Source organism: Parasteatoda tepidariorum, chromosome 4 (assembly GCF_982258835.1).
Source record: "Parasteatoda tepidariorum strain Cologne lab strain chromosome 4, Ptep-v5.0, whole genome shotgun sequence".
Taxonomy (NCBI): domain Eukaryota; kingdom Metazoa; phylum Arthropoda; class Arachnida; order Araneae; family Theridiidae; genus Parasteatoda; species Parasteatoda tepidariorum.
In genome coordinates this window covers 40,532,997-40,557,237 of record NC_141758.1, presented here as the reverse complement: position 1 = coordinate 40,557,237, position 24,241 = coordinate 40,532,997, and the positions used below count along the sequence as shown (strand labels likewise).

Sequence of the window (24,241 nt, the reverse complement as noted above, 5' to 3'; positions counted from 1 at the left end):
AGAATTCCAAAAGAAATAATATGTAATTCTGAAAAGACTATGTAAAAAAGAATGTTCTTAGTTTAACTTCAATATGACACATTCCAAGAATTTCGCAGCTTTTGTTAACTCATTTTTAGATCTTTCTGTACACGTTAAATACTTTAATAAAGTTTAAATTTGCATTAGTATTTATGTTTAAATACAAAAATTTAAAAGCCATTAATAGTACTTTCTTTCCATCATAACTTACATATTTTTAAACTATTAAATGCCACTTTAGAATTGTATGTTCTAAATACAATTGAATAAAATTACTTACCCTACAAAAAAAATCACTCATAGAAGTATCCAAATGTTCTACAGCTGAAACTGAAAGCACACATACATAAATATGTATATATAAAGAGCATCTACAATGATTTAATATATATATATTATCACTATACATTACTACTAAATCTTGAAAGCTGTTAACATGTACAGAGTGCCAAAAAGAGAAAAAACAAACAGACCACCCTAAATAACTTTTGATCTAATGATCCGATCTTCACGTTCTAGAGATCATTCTTAATGGTTTGAGGGGGTAACCTCAAATATGCTAATTAATTAGTGCAGGCGATATTTTAAGTTACGAATTCAGACACAAAAACATACTTTCTTTAAATATACATGCCTTTTTTCAACAAATTCAGATTTCTGAAAAAATATATGGGGGATAGCCGCAATCAAGAAAATATTATCCCCGTAGTTTGGTCAGGAGAACAATCCTAATTTTACTTTTTGCGTATTACGCCATATCTAGAAAACTTTTTAAGCGAATTGAAAAACTTTTTCACACAATTATAAAATTCATTTGTCTAAAGATAATTAATTCCATGCAAAAATTTTATTATTTTATTTAATAATAGTTGAATAATTTTGAATTGTAAGGTATACCATTTTTACATCATTTCAAAATATGTAATTTTACATGACAAAATATAAAATTGGAGAAAAATTAGTTGAATAGTTCCATCAAATCAAATCTTAAATATACGAATTCTTCAAAATTAAATTTTTGTCTCTTGTCAGGGTGGTCCTTTTTTTTGGCACTACCTAACTAATTGGAAGATGAACTAGGGTAATACATTAAATTGCAAGAATCAAGAGTGTTCACAATTTACCTAGGTAACAATTTCACAATTTATTAATGGTTTCTATATTCTTAAAGTTCAAAAATTCGTTTCCCTCAAACTAATTTGTTGATTTTACCTGATTAAAAACTTCATTTGCTGCAAAAACACATAAAAAGGAAATAATGCACTTCATATGGACTTTGAAACATGTCTAGTGTTACTTCCTTTTTATCGATTTTCGAAGCGAATGAAGTTTTTAATCAAGTAATATCTTACTGCTTCAGTTTGTTGGGATTATTCATTTAATTTGTTGGTTGTTTAATTGTATTAATTGAATTGATTCTTCAGATATTGGAAAATAAACAAAGGACATTAGGTTAATTTCATTAATTTTAATAATATGTTAAATCAAATTATTCTAGTTAGATTTTAAAGTGATTGATGATTGATTTTATCAAACAAATGTGTTGATTGTTTGATTGATTTTTGAGGAAGCAAAACAATAAATAAATAACATTGTGTTAATTTAAGCATGTAGAAAGGTTGCTGTTGTCCAGTAGACTTTATTTTCACTTTAATGAATGCATAATTGGTAACGAGCCAATTATATTGCTAATGTGTAGATTACCTACTAAATTTGGAAAATGAAACAATTTTTTGGTGTTTTAATGTATCACCCAAGTTAATCTGCAAATTCTTTAGATAATCCGTAGAATAACCAGACATGTGATTGCTGGAAGAAGAAATTATCTGAATTTTTTTCCCCCCAATGTGCAGTTCTTTTAGTACTTTTTCTAGCAAACGATCTTTTGAATGTTTACCAATTCGGTTATTTATTATTATTATTAATTATATACTTTTGTGTTTACTTTAGTAGTTCATTAATTCTAGTCAAAGTCACTATGGATTAATTTTTTTTTTTTCAATTTCGTGTTCTTGAAGTTTATTTGAAATGCATTTTTCTCTAACAAATCTGCATATAAAAAGGTCATGGTTTGTGAATGAGAACCGAGAAAAAAAGAGGGTGCCGGTAAAGGTGGAATAAATGTCTAGTTAACGTGACTTATGCTAAGTAACAAAATTCGTCCAAATATAAATTATTCATTTGCAGAAGTTCATGAATATATCTTGAGATTTGCGGAATTCCACGAATTAACACAAACATCACATGCCTGATAACTCATTTCTACACTTTAGCAGTAACACATACACAAGGTGTTTGTAAATAATATGGCCAAAGTAAAAGAACAAAATAGGAACTACTCAAAAAAGAATATAACTCTGTCTAGAGAAACTAGATGGAGTTTCTATGAAAACAATTGGACCAACCAACCAACAGCCCTTGCAATTGCTAAATTTGGCTTCAATAGACTTTTTAAAAGGCCTTTTTTAAAAATTGTGAAGGAAATCCCTATGTCATTGCAGGAAGCCTGTTAAAAACAATTGAAGTAGAAGAAGGGTGTATTTGAAATGCACCTATGACCAATGCTGCAATTTTGCTATTGACCAACCAACAGCCCTTGCAATCGCTATATTTGGTTTTAATAGATTTTTCATCAAGTTTTTTAAAAACTTATTCAGGAAACCCGTCTGAATCATTCTGATAATTTGAAAATTTCCGATCATGTACAGTTATATAATGTACAGTTATATACCAGCCTGACTCATGTACGGGCAATACATGGTTCAGGCAGCTAATGTAATGTCATGTCAAGCACCATGTGGAAATTAGGGGGCGGTCAATAAATTTAAACTATCATATATTGCTATATAAATTAGCATTATTAATTCAAATAAGAGATATTGAATTGAAAACAGAAATCTGCCTATTCTTCATATTGATTATTTTAAAACCTGTATTCGTATTCATAGAAAAAGGGATATTCTAAACACACACAAAAATGAAGAAGGTTAGAATAAATAAAAAAATAATAAAAAAATGAGGACAAATAAAGGCAAAATATTTTATCAGGAATATTACAAACCCTGCTATATTAAAAAGTGCTATATTTTAATTTAAAAATTTAACTAAAGTGCATTAATTATAGGAAAAAAATTCTTTGAACAATTCTAAAAATTTGAGACTTTTACTTAAATCTCGTAAGTAGAAATAAAATATTTTAAAAAGACCCTCATACAAGGAAGTAGAAATAAGACATCAAAAATGCACTAAATATTTTATAGATAAATTTCAAAACACAAGAGTATAAAAGACATAGAAAAATAAGTAATAATTTTACCTAACTGAACTTCATCATCCTGAAAATAAACAAATTAAACAATTAGTAAAATGTATTTATTTTTAAAAACAATGTTAATTAAAGATATTTGTTTCATTGTAATTCAATAACTTAAAAATACCAATAAAGATACAAGCATTTTCTTTTTTTTTTTTTTTTTTACTACGCAATGTTCATTTCAGAAGAATAAAATAAATAAAAATCTGTTTCTATAAAATGGTTCTAAAAAAAAAATATTATAATTTTATTCATTAAGTTTTCCCATTCAATAAATAAGTCATTATAATAAATGGGTATAAGTCATAATAAAAAATAGGAACAGAATACACTTATAATAATAAATTAAGTCATTATATTAAATATGTATTTTATTCATTTATAAATATTTGTCATAATTTAATGTCTCAAATATGCTAAATAATTTGTGCAGACAATATTTTAACTTACGAAATCAGACACAAAAACATACTTTCTCTAAGCAAATAGAATTTTTTTCGGCAGATTTGGATTTCTACCCCTCAAAATATAGGGGGAAGCTGCAATCTGGGAAGCATAGTTTGTTCAGAAGAGCAAAGTTTGTTCAAAATTCAAACTAAATATTAGTTATACTTTTTGCTTATTTCAAGATATCTCAAGAATTTTTTAAGCAAGTAGAAAAAATTTTGCACACTATTATAAAATTCGTTTATCCAAAGAGAATTCTATGCATTTTTGAATAATAAGAAATAAAATTTTTTACATTTTAAACAATGCAGTTTTATACAGCGAAATACAAAATTTAAGTGAAATTGGTCAAATAGTTCCAAAAAATTATCTTTGGAATTATCCAAGAAATGGAAATATCTTTGAATAAACAAATTTTATAATTGGGTGCAAAAGATTTTCAATTTGCTAATAAAGTTCTTGAGATATCACGAAATACACAAAAATTAAATTTAACACTAAGGAGACTTTGGAGGCATGGAAACTTTGTGCCATATTTCCCAAATTGCGTCTACCCCTATATTTTTAGGGTCAGAAATCCGAATCTCTCAAAATAAATATATGTTTATGCGGAGAAAGAGTATTTCTATGTCATATTTTGTAACTTATAATATCATCTACACTAATTAGCATGTTCAAGGTCACCCCCTAAAACCATTAAGAGTGAGTCCTAGAACCTGAAGATCCGATTATATGATCAAAAGTTTTTCAGGGTGATCTGTTTTTTCTTAATCACACTATACAGTCAAATAAACAGTCTAAGATAGTGTTCTCTGAATTTCTACTGAGTAGTTCATACAAGAAGAAATATATAATTATTCAAATAAAAGCATGATTTGAATAAAAAAAATTTTTGATAATAAGATTTGTGCAATGTTCTCAACTATCGAGTTAGATAATTTCTCCTTAAAAATATCTTTCTCTAGTATTCTTTGCTTTGAAATTTTACAGACATAAACCAAGATAAAGGGTTATGTGATTAAAGTTATGTAACAAGCACAAATGACTAAAATTTTCAATTACTTAATATTACAAATTATGTAATACTGTAAAAGTGCATCAGATGCCTACTTTAAAATGAAAACTAATATCATACTTACATCATCATACGGAACAGAAAAAGAAGGTAGATATACAGGTGTTTGATCCCTAAAAAAATCATATTAAGGTAAATTACCAAAACACATACTTTATTCTTTTACAATCAAAATAACTTGCAAGTGAATTAAGGCCCAATACACTATTTAACCCTCTGATGATAATACAAGTTAAAAAAATAATATTTCAGGCTGAAATATCTCTTGTGTAAAAATCATTTATCCTACTTTTAATGAGTAAAGAAAAATTGTAGAGGAAAAGAGAAAAAAATTTCTCAAGTATTTAAAACTGCAAAAAGTTTAAACATTTAAAAAGATTATATTATAACTATGTATGATCAGAATTTTCTAAAAGTGGTAAAATATACAAGTTTTGTCGAAATATGCAAGATTTAAAATATGTAATGATAAAATAAGCAATCTTAAAATAACTTGCAAGGGAATTAGAGCCCAATACATTATTTAATCCTCTGATGATAATATAAGTAAAAAAAAAACATATTTCAGGCTGCAATATTTCCCATGTAGAAAATCAATTATCTTCTAAGTGAGTTTTAAAATGAGCAGAAATGTTAGAATTTTTAATTTTGCTTAGAAGTTAAACGTCAACAGGAGCATGTTTTATGTGAATAAATAAAAATAGAATTTTTAAAAATTATAAAATTCTTGATAAGTGGTCATATTAACTCAATCGCAAATGCCTAAATTTTTTGGTCTTTCTAGAATGCATTAAATGTGAAATCTAAGTTATCACATCATTTAAATAAGTGGTAATCTACATAATATCATATTTCAAACTCACCTCCAACTGGGTCCTGGCTCATCCCCTATAAATGAATAAATAAATAAAACTTATGTATAAATAAATAAAACTTAAAAAATACAATTAAAGAAAAAACTTCAATTTTAATAATAAAAAAAATAGTACTCTATTCAATACAGAGTTATGTAAAGTTCAGTAAATTCTCAACTACCAAGAATTAAACTAATAAAACTGGAATTTTTTAATGTTAATAAATTTTTATATACATAGAAAATTGTTACTTTTAATAACAGTAAAAACTGGACTGTCCAAAATTCATTTAACCTGAGCTTTTTAGAGATCTCTCTAAAACAATTTCTGGTAAAAGAAATTTACTTAAAATTGCGTGTACAATATATACACTTTTTTAATTGCATTAATTTAGGGTACACACTATATATTTCGTAAAATATTCTTTGAGTTTTTCCCAATTATCTAGAGCAAGAATTCTCAAAAATAATACATGCAACAACGCATTGTAACAGTTAAGAAAACATGGTGTATCAGCACATAAAAGAATATATATACATTAAAAATAAGAGTTTTAGGGAGGAAAGGAGATGCTGGTAAGGGTGGAAAAAATGTCTTCTTAACGAGATTTTGCGTAACGAAATTTAAATTTTAGATAAGCAGAACTCCGAGAAAATTTTGTCGGAATATAAATTCTTGATTCGCAAATTTCTGCTAATCAATTGTCTTGAAATTTACGGAATTCTGCAAACTAGCGGTAGAATCACATTTCTGCTGCTTAGAATAAAAAATTATATTCTTTTTAATGAATTATTTTAAAATAGTTTGTTATATAATATATATATGTTACCGTTAAAGTATGAAATCTGTTATTTTATAGAATACCTAGTTATTTCATGAAATAACTGATCGTGTCAGTTAAAGTGTAAAACTCTCTTGTATTTCATGGTTTAACTAGTTATTTCATAAAATAACGATCTGCAGCCCGTTAAAGTGTGAAATAATCTATATCATATATCTCGCATGACAAATACATTTACCTTCCATTTATCTACTGCATTTATCTATTTTAGCTATCATCATAAAAATCACCGAAGAAGGATTTTTGCAATTGGGCTCAAGAAACGGCCGCATAAAACAAAATAACCCAGTGTGTCAGCAAAAAATGTTTTTGTTTTAGAAATAATGTTCTTTGTAATTCCAAGTGTCATTTTAGTAATCCTTGTTGTAACAAATGATTTTATGGTACGTTTCCATAAATACCATTTATACGCTGCATAAATTAGATGAATTGCTTCTTTTTCAATTAATTGTCTATCATTAGCTATTTATAGAATACCTATTTATTTCATTTTAGATAAATTGTTTATTTTACACTTTAACTGTCTCTCATCAGTTAATTTATAGAATACCTAGTTATTTCATAGAATAACTAGTTAAAGTGTCAAATTAATAACATATTACATACTTTAACTGACACGATCAGTTATTTCATGGAGTAACTAGGTATTCTATGAAATAACTGCATTATACACTTTAACGGTAACATATATATATATATATATTAGAAACAAATTTTAAGGCTTCCGTATTTTTAATTGAAGTACTTTTTAAAAATTACACATATGCATATTTTCTTTATCTTATAAATTTAAATTAATTTATTTGTTCAACAAAATTTAAAAAAATTGAAATACTAAAATAATTTTTATGATATTGCTCAATATGTAGTAAGATAAGCAACTCAACGGAATAATCAAGAAGCATTGCCTAAAACTGAAAAGATATACTAATTAATCATAATGCATTCATAAACATACACCAAAAAAAAAAAAGGATTTACTTCGAGGATATTCCTCGGCTACTTCTTTTTCCACGCGTATCCTACCGCGCCCCTTTTTCTTTTCGTGATCATCAAGTATTCTTTTCACTTTCCACTCAATTTGTCTTTTTGGGATGTAACGGTACCTCTCATAACTTGAAGAATCAATTTTTTCCTAAACAAAATAAACAAAACCAAAGTTATATTTTCACTGGTTGAAAAAAGTTATGGGTCCCTATCAAACATTACCTACATAAACACCTAAAAAGGAGAAGAGAACCAATTTATTTATTTATTTTTTAAGGAAAGAGGGAAAATATCAGTATTGTTAATAGGGACATTGACAAGAGAACACTCTATGATGTTTAGGAAAAATTTCATCTTAGACAAGTCATGCTGTCAACCATCCAGGAAATTTGAGTCAGAAGAAAAAAAATCAAAGAATTTTATCAAATGCTTTTAAATTGCTAAGAAACAAAGAACTTTTGATGAAGTGGATTATACTTTTTCCTTAAATTTTGCAGGGTTACCCTAAAAGTTCAGTTGTTGTAGTTCATTTACATCGCACTAGAGCTGCACAATGGGCTATTGGCGACAGTCTGGGAGAAACATCCCTGAGGATGATCTGAAGACATGCCATCCCGATTTTTATCCATCCTCTGCAGAGGCAGTGTTTTCATCATAGAAAAAAAATATGTGAGAATTTCCCACCCTTTCTCAAAAACAGGGTGAGATTTCAAAAAGTTAAGTGAGATTTCTAAAAACTAAAAAAACACAAAAACTCTTGGGAAAAAAATCATTTCTTTAATTATAATACATTTTTAATGTCTTCTATTTTTTAAAGCATTGAATATTTTTGGTGCATCATCATAGAAGATTTTGCCTTTACAAGGTATTTGTCCATCTTACATTAGTACATAAAAAATTTGAACGTCTTACATGAAGAAACCTTACCTACGTTAAACACGTGGTTGCAGAGAAATGTGTTCTGAAAGGGGTTAAGTGGTTGTGTTCTGTTGTTCAAAAAGGCTCTGAACAACACTGGTAAATAGGGAAGCTAGATAACGGGGCAGATGTTGAAAATAATGAAAGATCCAGGAAGAAAAGTGAAACGGATTTTATTCGAAATGGCGTAATTTGAAGCTTTTTCCAAAATGCGAGAAATTTGCGAATTTTGACATTTATTTACAGAATGAGCGAATTTCTCGTGATAATCATTTTTTAATGCAAGAATCTCGCAAGAAATATGCGAGATTCTCTCGTTCTCGCGCTATAGTGAAAACACTGAGAGGGAGTGGCACCCCTGCTTCTGTAGCCTGACGACCTGCACGCGAAGCTGAGCACTTTACAGTAGAACAGTTTAACGAGGACCAATATCGCACACCCTCGGTCCCTAAGCAGTCTGATCCAAGTGGTCACCCACCCGCAAACTGACCGCAGCCAGTGATGCTTGACTTCGGTGATCTGCTGGGAACCGTCAGGGTTGCCACTAAAGTCTGGGGGAAAAAATTCCCTGTGTTTTCCCTGTACATATTAAACACAATATATTAAGAGGAAACAACAATTACTGTGCTCTCGTGTGAGCTATATTGGGCTAACTATATTTATTAGTTTTAATTGCTGGAAAAACAGCTGAACATACTTAAGTAATGCCATAGTAAATTAAATAGTTTAGTATAGCTGAAATATCATAGTTAAATATCCCATAGATTATACTTTGAGTGGTCACCATTTTTTAAAGGACAAAAAGAAGGAACAAAATTCCCTGTATTTTCCCAGTTTGAAATGAAAAAATCAAAATTCCCTGCATTTTCCCTGTTATTTTAGGTAATTTTTAAATTCCCTGCATTTTCCAGGTTTTCCCTGTTCTCCCTGTGGAGTGGCAACCCTGACCGTGTCTTAAAGATCAGTCTACTGCAGTTCAATCAGAATAAAATCTCCTATAAATAGTAAAAATAATAATTTTTAAAATGAAACTTAGCCGAGCTTACATGGATAGCTAGCGAGCTATGCTTACATAATACTTGGACAGATCCTAATAGAGAGAAAAAATTGAGACCCTGTACAGAAAATAACTATATAAACTAAACAGGTAAAATAGAACACCTACTAACTAGTTTTATGATCACTTTTCAACAAATACAACAGTAAAAATTTTAAAAATCAACCAATGCCTAATAAGCTGTATTGCATATGTAATTTTTTTAAATTAAAAAAAAAAAGTCAAAATAAGTCAAATCAATGTTGCAAGCACTGTACCATTGCAACGATTAAAAAGGCCTATGCTAGAATTAATCAGATAAATATAAGGTTAGGTATAGATTAGGGTATATATTAGGTTAAGAAAACGTAGGTCACAAATATTAACTGTGCATTTCATACCAGGCATCGTAAGTAATGTTTAAATCCTGTTAAGTGTTTCATTATTGAGTTTGGGACACACTGCGCTTCACATATCTTACAAAGATATGAAATATCTCTCACTCCCTCAATAGGTGGCCGAACTTCAACAACATCATCTAAACCTAGAAATGAAAATTAATTTGAATTTTAAAGTATAGTCCCAAATTAGAATTTGTTAAACAGTTTATAATAAGAATAAAAGTAAAAAAAAAGAGAGATGTTTAGCATATTGCTAGCTTGTAAAACTCTTTTTTAATAATAAGTCTTTATAGTTATTTATTAGTTTTTTCTTAAGCAATGTCTTGTAATATATATATATATATATATAGATATATAGATAGATATATAGATAGATATATAGATAGATATATAGATAGATATATATATAGATATATAGATATATATAGATATATATAGATATAGATAGATAGATAGATAGATAGATAGATAGATAGATAGATAGATAGATAGATAGATAGATAGATAGATAGATAGATAGATAGATAGATAGATAGATAGATAGATAAGTCGGATCTACTTCTTCCGCCCTTGCTGAGTTCCACGAAAAATAAAAAAATAGTCTTCACATCCGCTTTTTAAAAGTCCTGCACACCTTTAAATGATCTGAATGCTTGAGTTATAATGCAAAAAACATTTAAATTTAAATCCACATTTTACACAATGTTTAGTATCATTTAACACATGACGTCTGTAGAAGAGGAAATGTTTTCGTAAAAGTCTTTTCTTCTTTAATCAGCCACATTCAGGCTAAGACGATTTCTGAAACCAGACATACCAGAAGTTTGTTATCTCATAATCATCATCAAAAATAGGATGTCGACTTAGACACCTAGATATATGGGGTATATATCTATATATAATGAAAGAGACAATCCCATTAATTTTCAATTCAATGTGTTTTTAAGTTTAAAAAAATATTTAACAATCTTTAATTTTTGAAAACATTCAGATATTGCTATTCATAATGGTAAATGCATATTTTTTAATACTGAGTGAGTCAGTGAGCTTTAACGATTCTTTGTCTCTGGTTTGACTCTGGTTATTTGAAGATATACCTTGTATTGCGGCATTGCTAATTCTAAATGAAGAATATTGTGTTTTCTCTTTTGTGTAATTACAGCCGAATATAAGTTCAAGGGAATCAAAGTTGCAAAGATTTGCTCATTGAAACTCTGGATAGTTTAAAGTTAGGTCCAAAAGGTTCAAAGGAGAAAAGAGGTCTCTAGCTTTTTGGAGTGGGAAAAGATGCCTAGTGAATTAAGACAGAAATCAGTTGATAAGTAACCTCAGAAAACACGTAGCTTTTTGGAGTGGGAAAAGGTGCCTAGTAAATTAGACAGGAATCAGTTGATGAGTAACCTCAGAAAACCTCTAGCTTTTTGGAGTGGGAAAAGGTGCCTAGTGAATTAGACAGAAATCAGTTGATAAGTAACTTCAGAAAACATATCTTTCAGCAGCAAATTAAAACAAAAAGAATACGAACAGTTTAAATGAGTGTTAGGTATCAATAGGTTTTCTGAATTAAGAATTTGCAGAGAAAAAATAAAGGTGAGGGATAATCTTCCGTTCCCATTGTCAACGTTTAAAAACTTTAAAGCTTATTTCCTCCTTATGTACTTACTCTTAGTCATAAAATTAATTCAAGGAATTCACAAAAAAATTTATATCTGTAAATAAGTTTAGGCCCGACTCTGTTTCATTGACACATCAGGAAATACCATAAAAGGTGAATTTCATAAAAAATTCATAAAAAGACAAAAAAACTAAATGTTATTTTTGACAAATAACTTCATTGATCTTCAAATTTGAATCTGTCAACCCACGGAAATAACCACATGTTTAACAAAAATTAAATAAAAAGATAGAACATGCCATAAAAAGCATGTAAAAACCGTGCTTTTAGACAGAAATTAAAAATAAATTTATAAAAAACATAATCAATGTTCAATTATAAAGACTCAATAAAATATAAAATATCTTACATTGATAAAATCTATAGTTCAAAATTTAATAACATAATTTAGATTTTAAAGTATATTGTCTGTTCATGAAACATACAAGCATATAAAAAAAAATTTACCTGGAAGTGGACCATCTTTGTAATCTTCAGCAATCTGCTGTATTAGGGAGTCCTCCTTTAAAGTTACATGCTTTGGTTTTTTAGGGGCTACGAAAAAAAATCAAGGAAAGTATTACAAAAAAATTACAAGGGAAAAGATAAATGCTAAGTACTTTAAACTAATTATGTTAATCTAATACTACATAAAAAATATTATAATTAAGGAATAAATTTTTATATATGTCTAAAAAATTCTTTTTTAATGATTATTTATCCTGCTAGAGAGAGAGAAAACTCATGAAAGATTGATCATAGATTTGATAGAATGCAAAATAAAAATTAACTTACCAACTGTTTTTAATTGTTCATTGAGTTAACTTTAAATATAATTATGCATTATTGAATATATGTCCCGCTGCATTATTATTAAGAATGACAGATATTTTAAGTTATGAATTCAAACATAAAAAAATTTAAAAATTAGAATTTTTGATCCTCAAAATATAGGTTGGAGGAAGGGATATTCTGGAAAATATGATTCCAAAAGTTTAGCAAAGAAAGAGGTTGAAAACTTGGTCCTCTTCTGATCTTCTTTGTCTGTTAGTGTTTTTTTTTTCTTCTTTTTTTTTGGTCATATTTCCGAAATTTTTAGCACAAAACTATAAAGTTTTTTATTCAAAAATAATTCTATAGAGAAAAAATATTTTTTTCTATAATTATTTTAATTTCTATTATTCAGTTTATAATTGTTAAAAGAAATTGAATAGTAAGATATACAGATTTTAAACTATGCAATCTTAAATGCTAAATTCAATAACTCGGACAGAATTGGAGAATGAATAATTCTTGAGAAGTAAAATTTTCAAAGTACAACTTCTTTAAAATTTTATTTATAATATTTTTCAGATATCACCTACCCCATATTATGAACATCAAGAATCTAAATTGTTATTGCATGAAAATCAAATCATTAGTGCAAAAGTTAAAGGTTATTGTTTTTTTTCTTTTCTTATTTTGTGCACATTACATATTATTTAAATTAGCCAATACAACAAGCATATTGCTAAGGAGTTTCTGAAACCTAACTTATTAGTGTGTCAAAGATTTATGCCTTAATATCTCCCCCTATACACACAATATAAATATAACCAACACGTAAGTGTTAAAGGAAATTTCCAATTGTTCATTAAATAATTAAAAAGTAGAACAACTAAAAATAAGCAAACTGTACAGATAATCTACAATATGGAAAAATCCTGTACATATATGTTTTTAAAAGTATTAAAACAGGTTTTCAAACAGTGCAAAACAATGTTTTAACAATGTTCTGTCATTGGAAACCAATAATTGATCATTGAATATATCCGAAAAGTAAAAAAAAAAAAATTATATACCCAGTCTAAGAATCAGAAAACAGAATCCTATCAGATGTAATTTAACTGAGAGAGGAAAATTTGCACATATTAAATATTATCTGCTCATGATGGCAAAAACTTATTGGGACTACCGCCTGTCATAGGCTGTAGTGCCCAAGAAAAAGACGAAATATTCTGTAGAATTTAACAAATACCAAATATCTCAAGACAGAATATTATGCATACAAAATCTTATGAGACAAAATTTTACAGAGATAAATATCATAAGATAAAATCTCACACACACAAAATATAAGGAGAGAAAATTTATCTGATTTCACAAGAATAAGACATAATCTTATGCAGGCAAAATATCATGGGACTGAATTTTAAAGGCAGATTATTATGAAGTGAAGACTCCCTAAGTGGAAAAATATTGCGACAGGAAATAAAACATGGGTCAGAATTTAACCAGTGAACAGAATTTATTGCAGACCATATAATTTAAGACAATTAAATTATAAAATATTTTAAGATAAGAAGGCAAAATACTCCAATGGGACAGAATTTCAAAGAGATAAACTAGCATGAGCAGAATCTTGCGCAGACAGAATATCATTTTACAGAATCTCTTATGCTATGATCACAATACTAAGTATTGTAAGTGTCAGAATTTGTTATCGACCTTGAAGATAATCAGTAGTTCACTATGAAAAGATGTAAATAAAATAAATAATTTGATAATCTGAATAAGTAAGTTTCATTATAATTTTTCCTTGAAGTGCAATTCAAATTTTTAATTTCTCAAATTTTGAAATACAAATAAAAAGAAAGATTTCTAAATATATGGACAAACATTAGTAAGTTATACTGACATATGGTATCTTTTAAGAAGCGAAAAATGAATTTTTTAATACTATGTATACATTTGGATAAGAGGAAATAAAAATATAAAAACTTACGATTAATAGGAGGAGGTAGAGGTCGATGTGGAATTTGAGGTGGTATCCTTGGCTGAAATAGTAACAATTTTTCAAAACAGGAAGTTTCAAAATATTTTATGGCAGAAGCACGCAAAAATATAAATAACTAAAAAAAAATTTTCTATATTTAAACTAAATTATTATGATAGGTTAAAATGATCAACATTATTTATCAATAAAAGGATTTTCAGAAGAAAAAATAAGAAGAATATTTTTAAATGATATTCACTTTAATAAATTAACTAAATAAAAATAAATAAATAAAATAAAGCAATTCAAATTTGTATTTAATTTCATAATTAGAATTTAATAGAAGTTCAATTTTCTTTTAATTCATAGACAACAGATCTTATAACAAAATGATGGGATCATTCTTTTGGGAATTATCAGTCCTATTTGTTGCCAAAAGCAGAAAAAAAAAACAATTGAAACATATTATTACGGCACAAAAAAAATTTTTTTTTACTTAGATGCATCTCTCTTAATTTTTGGAATTTGACAAGCATAGGTATAAAGTAATAAAAAATAAAATTATGATTTTTCTATTCAATGTTTTAAACATGTTTAAAACAAGTGTCTTGAACTAAGTATTTTAAAAGTAATGACCACAGTGAGTGGTCATTATCATTATAAATTTTTTGTTCCCAAATTAAAATATTAAACTTTTCATAAAAATTGTAGTAATAGATAAATAATAAAATTCATTAAAAATACAAAGTATTTAAATCCAACAAACCTCATTCATAGATTTCCTTACCACTTCCGGTACAGTCTTAGCTTTCAGATTCTATGTAGGAAAAATATATAATTAAACTCAAATCAAAATACATTATTTAGCAAAATTATTTTAAATTAAATTAAAAATATTGATAGAAGTTCTAATTTGAAAGAGATAGGAATGAAAACAATGGTAATACAACAATAACAATGGACTACTAAGCCCCAGGTAAACAATTCATGACCTATTTATTATAACATTCTGCTCTTCATTTTTTGTCTTTTTACTTTACTGACAGAACTTATTCAATTCATGTAAATGTTGAAAATATTTAAGGAAAAATGTGATTGGTCAAATATAAAAAAAGCTGAAACTATTTTAATGGACTGTTAGCCAGGTATATGTTGTTCGAGGGAAATATTTACAACATTCTGTAACAATTCTGACAATTTTTTAAGTCATTTCCATTGTTTTTCTTCTTGTAAGGTGTTATTGAATAATGTTAAAATACATATAGGTGTTCTTCCCTGTAAGGTGTTACTGAATAATGTTAAAATACAAATAGGTGTTCTTCCCTGTAAGGTGTTATTGAATAATGTTAAAATACATAGAGGTGTTCTTCCCTGTAAGGTGTTATTGAATATTGTTAAAATACATATAGGTGTTCTTCCCTGTAAGGTGTTATTGAATATTGTTAAAATACATATAGGTACCAAGCTAAAATGTGTTTTTTTGGGGGGAAATAGTGCATTATAAACAAATATAAATAACATATTTGATATTTCTAGCTAATAAATATACGAGAAATTAATTTTTTTCTAAAGAACAAGTTTTATGTTCTATAACTTGTATTTGATGCTATAAATATTTAAAAGCAAATTAAGGTAGATGAATCAGTAATTTAAAAATTATTAAAAAGTAAACTTTTACCTTTTGATGTCTTTTTCCTTGCAGATGAGTTTGGTAAGTTGTTTCGCTGTTGACAATGATGTCGCAAACCTGTAATGCAAAATATTTTATTAGTTTGTTAAACTCAGAATTGGGTGCCTGTTCAATATCGATTATAAAAATAAAATCTTTGAGTTGAAAGAGCGTGAACTTTGATTATAAATTAATTTGATACTTATTTTGGGCGATTGTTTAACAAACCATACTTGCATTTAATATTTTGTCCTAATATGCTAATATAATATAATAGAAATTCAGGACAAGACAGAAAAGGGATAAGGTATTACTATTTATTGCTCATCTACAATTTCTGAACAATATAAGCAATGATAATTTTTACACACTTTCAAAAAGAAAAAAATTTCAGTATGATTTTTTTCATAATTTCAATAAAATAATTTTCCAGAACAGAAACTTATAAAAAAAAACTCCTTGTTAAACCGAAGTGTTAAACAATATTGTTTTATAGCTTTTTAACACTAATACCTACACTTATTTAGCTTTTTATCACTAACACACATTTCGGATCTTGTTAAATCATGGCTCACAACAAGCATGCTTCATTTTATTTTTACAATATTAATTAATGAAAGCAGTTATGAGAATTAGCTATTGAACTAAATGTATAAACTAATATGTATAAAGTTCGAATTATAATAGAATATAACTAAATAGGGGGCGGTGATATTCAAGTAAAATTCAAAGATATTCAATTGGTTTCTTAAATATCTACTTTATACATGATATCTTTTAATAGGTATAAATACACGTTTTTGAAAAATCTGAAGTTAAGAAAGGAAAGTTAGAGAAAAGAGTTTAATGAGAAAAAGAAAGAGGGAAGAAATTTATTGAAAAGTGGTTTTTTCATGGAAGATATTCATAGACAAGTTTCATAGGCTAGCTCATAAGAAATTTCTATTTCTCCAAACTGTCACGATATTAGCAATTTTGAAATGAGGAAAAAGAGAAGAAATTTAGTGCAAAGCGTTTATTTTCTATTATGAAAATATCAAGTTCCTAAGAAATTCATATTTCCTCACAATACCATAAAATTAGCAACGGAAACAGATGAGGAAATTTGTTGAAGAAAAGTATTTTTATCATCACTAAAATATCAAGTTAATAGGAAATTCATTTTCTTTGTGAAATTATAAAATTACAGCAGAACCTCCAAAATCCAGACTTTTTTTCAACTTGTGAAACTTTGATTTAAAATTAGAGTTATGAAGCAGAAATTTATATAACACTGCATTAAAAATTTTTGACTACATTAAACAATAACACTGCATTAAAATAATAACACTGCATTAAAATAATAACACTGCATTAAAATAATAACACTGCATTAAAATAATAACACTGCATTAAAATAATAACACTGCATTAAAAAAATTTTGACTTTGAAGATCTGAAAAACTGTATTCTCTTATTATTGTAACTCTTGAAAAAGCAATGAACAAACCTGCATGAATTTATGATGAAATCGTCCTAATTGAGCATGACAACCCAATGTAATTATTGTAATACTACTGTATTATTAAAAACATTGGGATTTAAAAAAGTTCAAAGTGATTTCCGGCAAAATATGACAACATAAACTTATTGTGAAATCTTCACAAATGTAGTGCCTCGTCGAGAAGAAATTCAAATGTGTGATTCAAAATACACATGCTGTGGTTATGTTTTATGAATATTTGGATTTTAAAAACAAAATGGAGATCCATAATAGTAAAGCTAAATAAATAACAAAAAAACTACGCAAATTTAGGGCGAAATCAAACAAGTCAAATAGCAGTTATTTAAACAGATAATTCAGAATTTTTGTGTATTCTTTTAAAAACACTCATGTTTTAAAAACAACCTAGAAATGCTGTGTAAAAATTGCTGGGAAAAAACGATTAACAAAGCTAATAAATTTACTAAAAAATCTTCAAAATTCGAGAACTTAAAAAAAAATGAATAAGATTACTTAAGAGAGTATATCAATATTCAAGGGGTCATAGTCATGTATTAAAATATCAAAATTTTAAAAAGCCATGGCAAAATTTACAAAATAATTGCTGAAAAAAAGATCAAATGAACATGTGGGTGTGTCACGCCTATTTCTTTATAATTTTGGGCATGTAACTTTGACTTCTCTTTTAATTAACCTAACATCCAGAATTTTACAACATCTGGACTTAATAAACCTCCGAGCAGGCCAGATTTTCGTGGTCATACTGTCGCAAGTTTGAAATAAGAAAAGAAACAGAAGAAATAGAGTGAAAAGAGATATTTTTTACGATCGGACTAGAAAATACATAAGAAATTAAAAAATTTGCTCATGAAATGTTAAAAAGTGAGACTTAAAAATCTGTATAAGAGTAGACCACATGTTCCCAACCCTTTTCTAAATCAATGCTTACATTTTCAGGTCAAAAATTTTCAATACTACCTTATAAGAAAATTTTTAAAAAACGATAATAAAAAAATTACGAGAAAAAAGTTTTTGTTCCATTTTAATTTTCATTTGCTTCTGGAAGTTGTTTAAAATATGCATAATGACTGCTAGAAACATTTTTTATACTAATTTTGATGCAAATAGCTCATTTGTAAAAGTTGTAAATATCTGCATAAAAATAAATTCTTCATATCATTTTTCAGTTTAAATCAAGTACTTGATAAAATAGATTTCTTATACAGTATAACTTGATTTCTTGTACAGTATAAAAAGTAGGAAATAGGCAATATCATTTATGAATCTAAACAACCTAACAAAAGTGAAGAAACATATTTCAAAATCTAATCAGAGAGTTATGTTTAATAAGTTAACAATAGGATATCCATGGTCACTAGCACTTATTAATATATCTTTGAATTATTATATCTTTGAGTTAAAAGGGGGAAAAAGGTAAGGAAAAAATTAAATACTTTAAAGTTCTCAAATGAAAAGTTTCTGACTTTTCTTTAAAAAAAAAATTGCACGTTTAATTAAATTAAAGAATAACAGTCTCTTAAATAAAATTCTGAGGAGCCACAAGAACAAAAGAAAAATTTCAACTAAAATCATTGCACATAAAATCATGGCACAGTGGTACAGCTCAGCATTAAAATCATGAAGCGGGTATTGCAGAATTTTTTTTGTCAGGGTTAAAAAGGTATTTCTGCCCCCCCCCCCCCAAAAAATAGTTATTTTTATTTACAGTCTCAAAAAAAAATCATTTTCCCCCTTCAAAGAACTCAAATTCCACATTTTTAAAAATATTTTACAATATCATTTGAATCTGCATTTTGCCCCGCTTATAGTATCATTTGCCTCATGATGGCTAAAACAAAAATAGACTTACAGACAGCAGTAGACTTATACACTTGATACACCAGAAATTTGCTAACATGTAATAAAAAATTAGGGATTGACTTAAATAACAGGTCGACTTATACACCAAGAAGCATATTTAATAATTTAATGTTTGTTAGAACTCTCTAGAAATAAATAGTTTTCTTGGCACCCCCTTACATGTCTTCATAACTCATTGGGAGAGGGGAAATAACAATCATATTGGGAACCTAGGGTGTGAAGAGTTTTTATACATATTTGAAATATCTGAAAGTGCTGCATTTCACAATAATTATAGTGATAGCAATTCTAATGATTCTCCAAGGTGCATAGCCAGATTTTTTCATCAAAAAATAAGCACCTTTTAAGTACTTTTTAAGCACTCAAAAAATATTTTTAATCACTTTCCAAAAAAAAAAATCATAATTAGGATCTGTGTAGTAACAAAAATTATTTTTGTCTATCCTTTTAAAGTTCTTAATTTATAAACATAAAATCAATAAAATTCAAAAATATTTTCAAAAACTTTACATAATCATGATAAAATAACTAGTCTCTGATAAATATTGCAGAAAAAATCATGAATTTTTTGTAATTTATAACGACAATTGATATGGCAAAGAAAAAATCTCTTCCTAAAAGATAAAAAATTAAGCACTTTTTACAAGCACCAAATAAAAAAGCACCTTTAAGGGCTTTTAAAAAACGTACATCAAAAATAAGCACCTTTAAGCGCTTTATAATTTAGAACGACAATCGATACGGCAAAGAAAAAATCTCTTTTAAAAGATAAAAAATTCAGCACTTTTTACAAGCACCAAATAAAAAAAGCACATTTAAGGGCTTTTAAAAAACGTAAATCAAAAATAAGCACTTTTTAAAAATGCTACGCACCCTGTTCTCTTAAACTTGTTCAAAAGAGTGAGAAATTCTTCTTACTTTGCAATGAAACTGACCAAATGCTGTTGTAATTCCAGGGTTATACTTATATTCTTCTTCCTTTTTCACAGGTAAAAACTTTTTGCGATAATTTGGTGATCGACCTTCATCAGAACTATCTGAATGTTTCTTACGACGATGTTTGGATCGACCTTCATCAGAACTATCTGAATACTTCTTTCGACGATGTTTGTATCGACCTTCATCCGGACTGGCTGAATACTTCTTACGATGACGTCTGAATCGATCTTCATCGGGACTTTTTGAATACTTCTTACGACTAGATTTAGATCGATCTTCCGGAGAATCAGTAACATTTTTCTTACCCTGGCCTTTAGATCGATAATCATCAGGTTTTTTGTGACGTAAATCTTCCTTATCCTCGCCTGAATCAGAGTCAGAGTAATCTACTACAGGCCACTTCTTTGATTTTGGAGGGCTTTGTTTGGTAATCTTTAATTTATTACTCTTTGATTTTGAAGAGTCTTCAGTGTCAGACAATTTCTCTTCTTTGATTTTTTTAACACTAGTGGATATGGGAAGAATTATAACGCTTTGCTGTGAAGAAGCTTTAGAAGAAATACCTATGAGGGAAAAAAAATCAAGTTTAACAAGTATAAAATGGACCCTCTTAAAGCTTTTACAAAAAAATGGTACTTATACGTTTGGGGGTACGTAAAAACTCGCCAAATTATTATTTGTGCCAGTTGTGCTCAATTCATAGGGGCTAATAAGCACTACTGGTAATAGCTACTGTGGTAATAGATACTTAATGTACTTTTTAAAGCAAAAAATTTGTAAAACTGTGATGTACTTAACAGAACTAATCCAACTAGAATTTTCAACATAAATTGTTTTTTCAGTTTGTTCATAATTTTGATTTCATTATTTGGGAATTTATACATGATTCAGTATTTAATTTAACCCAAATTTCATAAACATTCGTCCCACAGAAATCAAAAGATGTAAACACTTGTTAAGTACTTTCCTAGATTGTTAGATGAATGTTTATGAACAGTGTATCACTTATGCATGTTTATGAATCTAGGATAACTAACAAAAGTACTTTTTTTTTTCGAAGTTTCAACTTTTTAAAGAAAATTAATCATCATATTAAAAAAATAGTAATAATTTAATTTAAGATAGTTGCTTACATGTGACAACATCTGTAAGACATCTGCAAATATGAAATGATTTCCTGCAGAACAGTCAATACAATCGACTAACATAGATATGTGATTTAGGTACTGCGGTGAAAGGTTTTTTACAGCTCCCAAAAAGGACAAGTACCATAATATTTTTTAATACAGTAGGGAACCGATTATCCGGAACGATCGGGACCATCACTATTCCGGATAACTGATTTTTCCGGTTTTCTGAATCGCTACAAAAAGCCTTTTTTTTTTATTGTTAAACCCAACTAAAAAAAAAAAAAATTTAGAAATAATCTTTAAAAAAAGAAAAAACGATGAAGTAATACACTAATGATCATTTCCAAAATGATGGTAAGGTAAACATCTTTCAAAAAAGAAAGAAAAATCCTAAAATCTTATGAGGAAAAAAACATTTTTTTTTGAATGGCGGGAAAATTTATCGAATTTCATTCCGGTTTTTTGGTTTTCCGGTTTTCTGATTTCCGGATAACGGGTCCTGTACTGTAATTAAAATAACCACAACACTTCTAAAAGAAATAGCAATTGGTGATTAAGTATATAGTAGAATAATATAATAAATATTACAGTAAACATCAACATATTTTGAAACAAATACAATTGAAAAACATATTTCCAGTACAATATAGAACATTGACTATACAATATTGTACTGGAAATCTGTTCCGAAGTACAATTGTAACAACTTGTACAAATTTGAAGCAAAATTTCCATAATCAATTTGATTTTGGATTGAAAATCAAAATATTATATATTGCATTCAATAGTATATGCAATAAATGATAAGATCACTACTTTATTAGAGTTCATTATAATCATTATTATTTTCAGAAGAAACACAGCTGCTAGGAAAAATTTGAACTTAAGTGGTAAAATTATATTATTTTTGTTATAATTTTTATTTATTTCATTTGTTATAAATTTGAAATCAATTAAATAAAAAAAATTTAAGATACAAAAGAAATTCTTTGAATGCTGTAAAGAAGATTTCTCACTGGTAATTCTATAACCAGACAACGAAAAAAAAATATAAAGATGATTTTTACAATTTATGTTTTTAAGCTATCTTTTTAATAATACCTATTATACATTAATTTAAATTTTTCAATAATGTTACTTATTATATAATTATTTAATAATATCATTGTCATTTAATATTACTTTTACATACATTTTTTTTTATTATTATTATTTAAACAATCACTACTTACTTGTATGGAAAAAAAGGTGATATTTGCATAAAAAATATCATAATTAGCCTATTAAAAATAATTTTTTCTTCTTTTTATACTTTTTAATATGACAAAAAGTCGGATGTGGCATTAAAAAAAAAGTTTTTAAATAAAGGCATTTAAGCCAAAAAGGTAAACCTCAAAACTAGAATGATAATTACACAATACAGTATTTAAAACAAAAAAAAAATAGAAAAAGAAAATCAGTTAAATATATATTAAAATTACAAACTTTCATCAGAACTCAGTTCTGTTTCTTCGGAATCAGATGGAGTCACAAAGGCATACTAAAAAAATTTTAATTAGTACATTAATACACAAATATTTACAAAGGACATGAAAATTTCAACATTTTAAAAATAGGAAAAGCATTATTTGGTATCTGTAATGAAATTCAAATCCACCAAGAGCTAGTAAGCTTTAAATCTTTTTTTTATTTTTATGTATATTAGTACAAAAATACATAGCACATATCATAAAAACAATAATAACAATCCTTTAATTTCCTAAATAACAATAATAACAAGACCTTTTTATCCATATAATGGGTCTTTAACTTAAAGACAAATTAGCCAAAAAACAGGGTCTTTAACTTAAAGACAAATTAGCCAAAACACAAACTGTTTTTTTATACAAAAGCTTTCTTAGGCATCAGATTTTGTAGCAGATTACAAATATTAAAAAAAATGAAAAAATTTTTTTTGTTTTGGAAATAGGTAAAGAGTAATATTTATACAGAGTAGTATTTATTTTGATAGAATGAACGGGAAAAAAGCTGTATTTTCCTTAATCTAATGACATTAATCCACCGTGAAGGATTTAATAATAAATAAACAAATAATTGAAATTACTTTAGCTTTATTTATTGTTTAGACATATGCCTTTCAGTTTTCTGCAAAATTTTGTAGAGTTTCTCAACACTGATTCTTTTACTATTTTCTTTTCTTATTCACCCCATAAAGCACAGGTATTCAGCTAGTTAGAATAAGATTTCAAGCCTTTTGATTATTTTTTTTTAATTATTGTTCTTAAAGTGATTGATTCTATAAAAAATATTTGTCAGTGATTTGATTGTAGTAACTTGATTCCTTTTTGATAGTAAAAATAAACAACATTATGTAAATTTAAATGTAATAAAATGGTGCTGTTGTTCCAAAAAAAAAAAAAATATTTTATTCTTACTTTAAAGAGTGCCTAGTTTGTAATTTGCAAATTCTCTATGTATTTTGGAAATTACCCAGGTTATTTAATGAGAAATGAAACAATTTTTTCGCAATTTATGGATCACCTTAGAAAATCTGCACATCTAAATAATCTCTGTAGAATAACTGATTTCTACACTTAAGCAGCAACACATAGGTTTAAATTATAATAAAAATAACATGAAAGCTAACCTTATCAATTTCAGCAAGTATGTTTAGATACTGGCAGGGTGTACCAAGAGCTGTAAGATATATTGTTCGTTTTTCAACTCTACTAGCATCAAAATCATAACTATCTGAAGGTGGTGAAGCGTTGCCTTCAAAATCAGCCATCTAAAAAAAAAAAATTTTATGTAAAAAAGTAATGTAGAGCAGAATAAAA

At 27.3% G+C, this 24,241-nt stretch overlaps 1 protein-coding gene across 4 annotated transcripts in view; it reads right to left on the bottom strand.

Annotated features, from left to right (window-relative positions):
* Positions 1–24,241, bottom strand: part of LOC107437649 (uncharacterized) — a 40,165-nt gene that overhangs the window by 14,969 nt on the left and 955 nt on the right. For all 4 annotated transcript variants that reach the window (XM_087160966.1, XM_087160964.1, XM_016049739.4 and 1 more), the window contains exons 2-14: positions 24,052–24,192; positions 22,890–22,944; positions 20,254–20,837; positions 15,981–16,049; positions 15,069–15,119; positions 14,312–14,363; positions 12,016–12,102; positions 9,894–10,036; positions 7,533–7,686; positions 5,720–5,744; positions 4,921–4,969; positions 3,338–3,356; positions 302–351 (exon numbers count right to left, since the gene is read on the bottom strand). In XM_087160966.1, the coding sequence (XP_087017092.1) occupies positions 302–351; positions 3,338–3,356; positions 4,921–4,969; positions 5,720–5,744; positions 7,533–7,686; positions 9,894–10,036; positions 12,016–12,102; positions 14,312–14,363; positions 15,069–15,119; positions 15,981–16,049; positions 20,254–20,837; positions 22,890–22,944; positions 24,052–24,192 (1,479 nt within the window). The remainder of the gene's footprint in view (positions 1–301; positions 352–3,337; positions 3,357–4,920; positions 4,970–5,719; positions 5,745–7,532; positions 7,687–9,893; positions 10,037–12,015; positions 12,103–14,311; positions 14,364–15,068; positions 15,120–15,980; positions 16,050–20,253; positions 20,838–22,889; positions 22,945–24,051; positions 24,193–24,241) is intronic.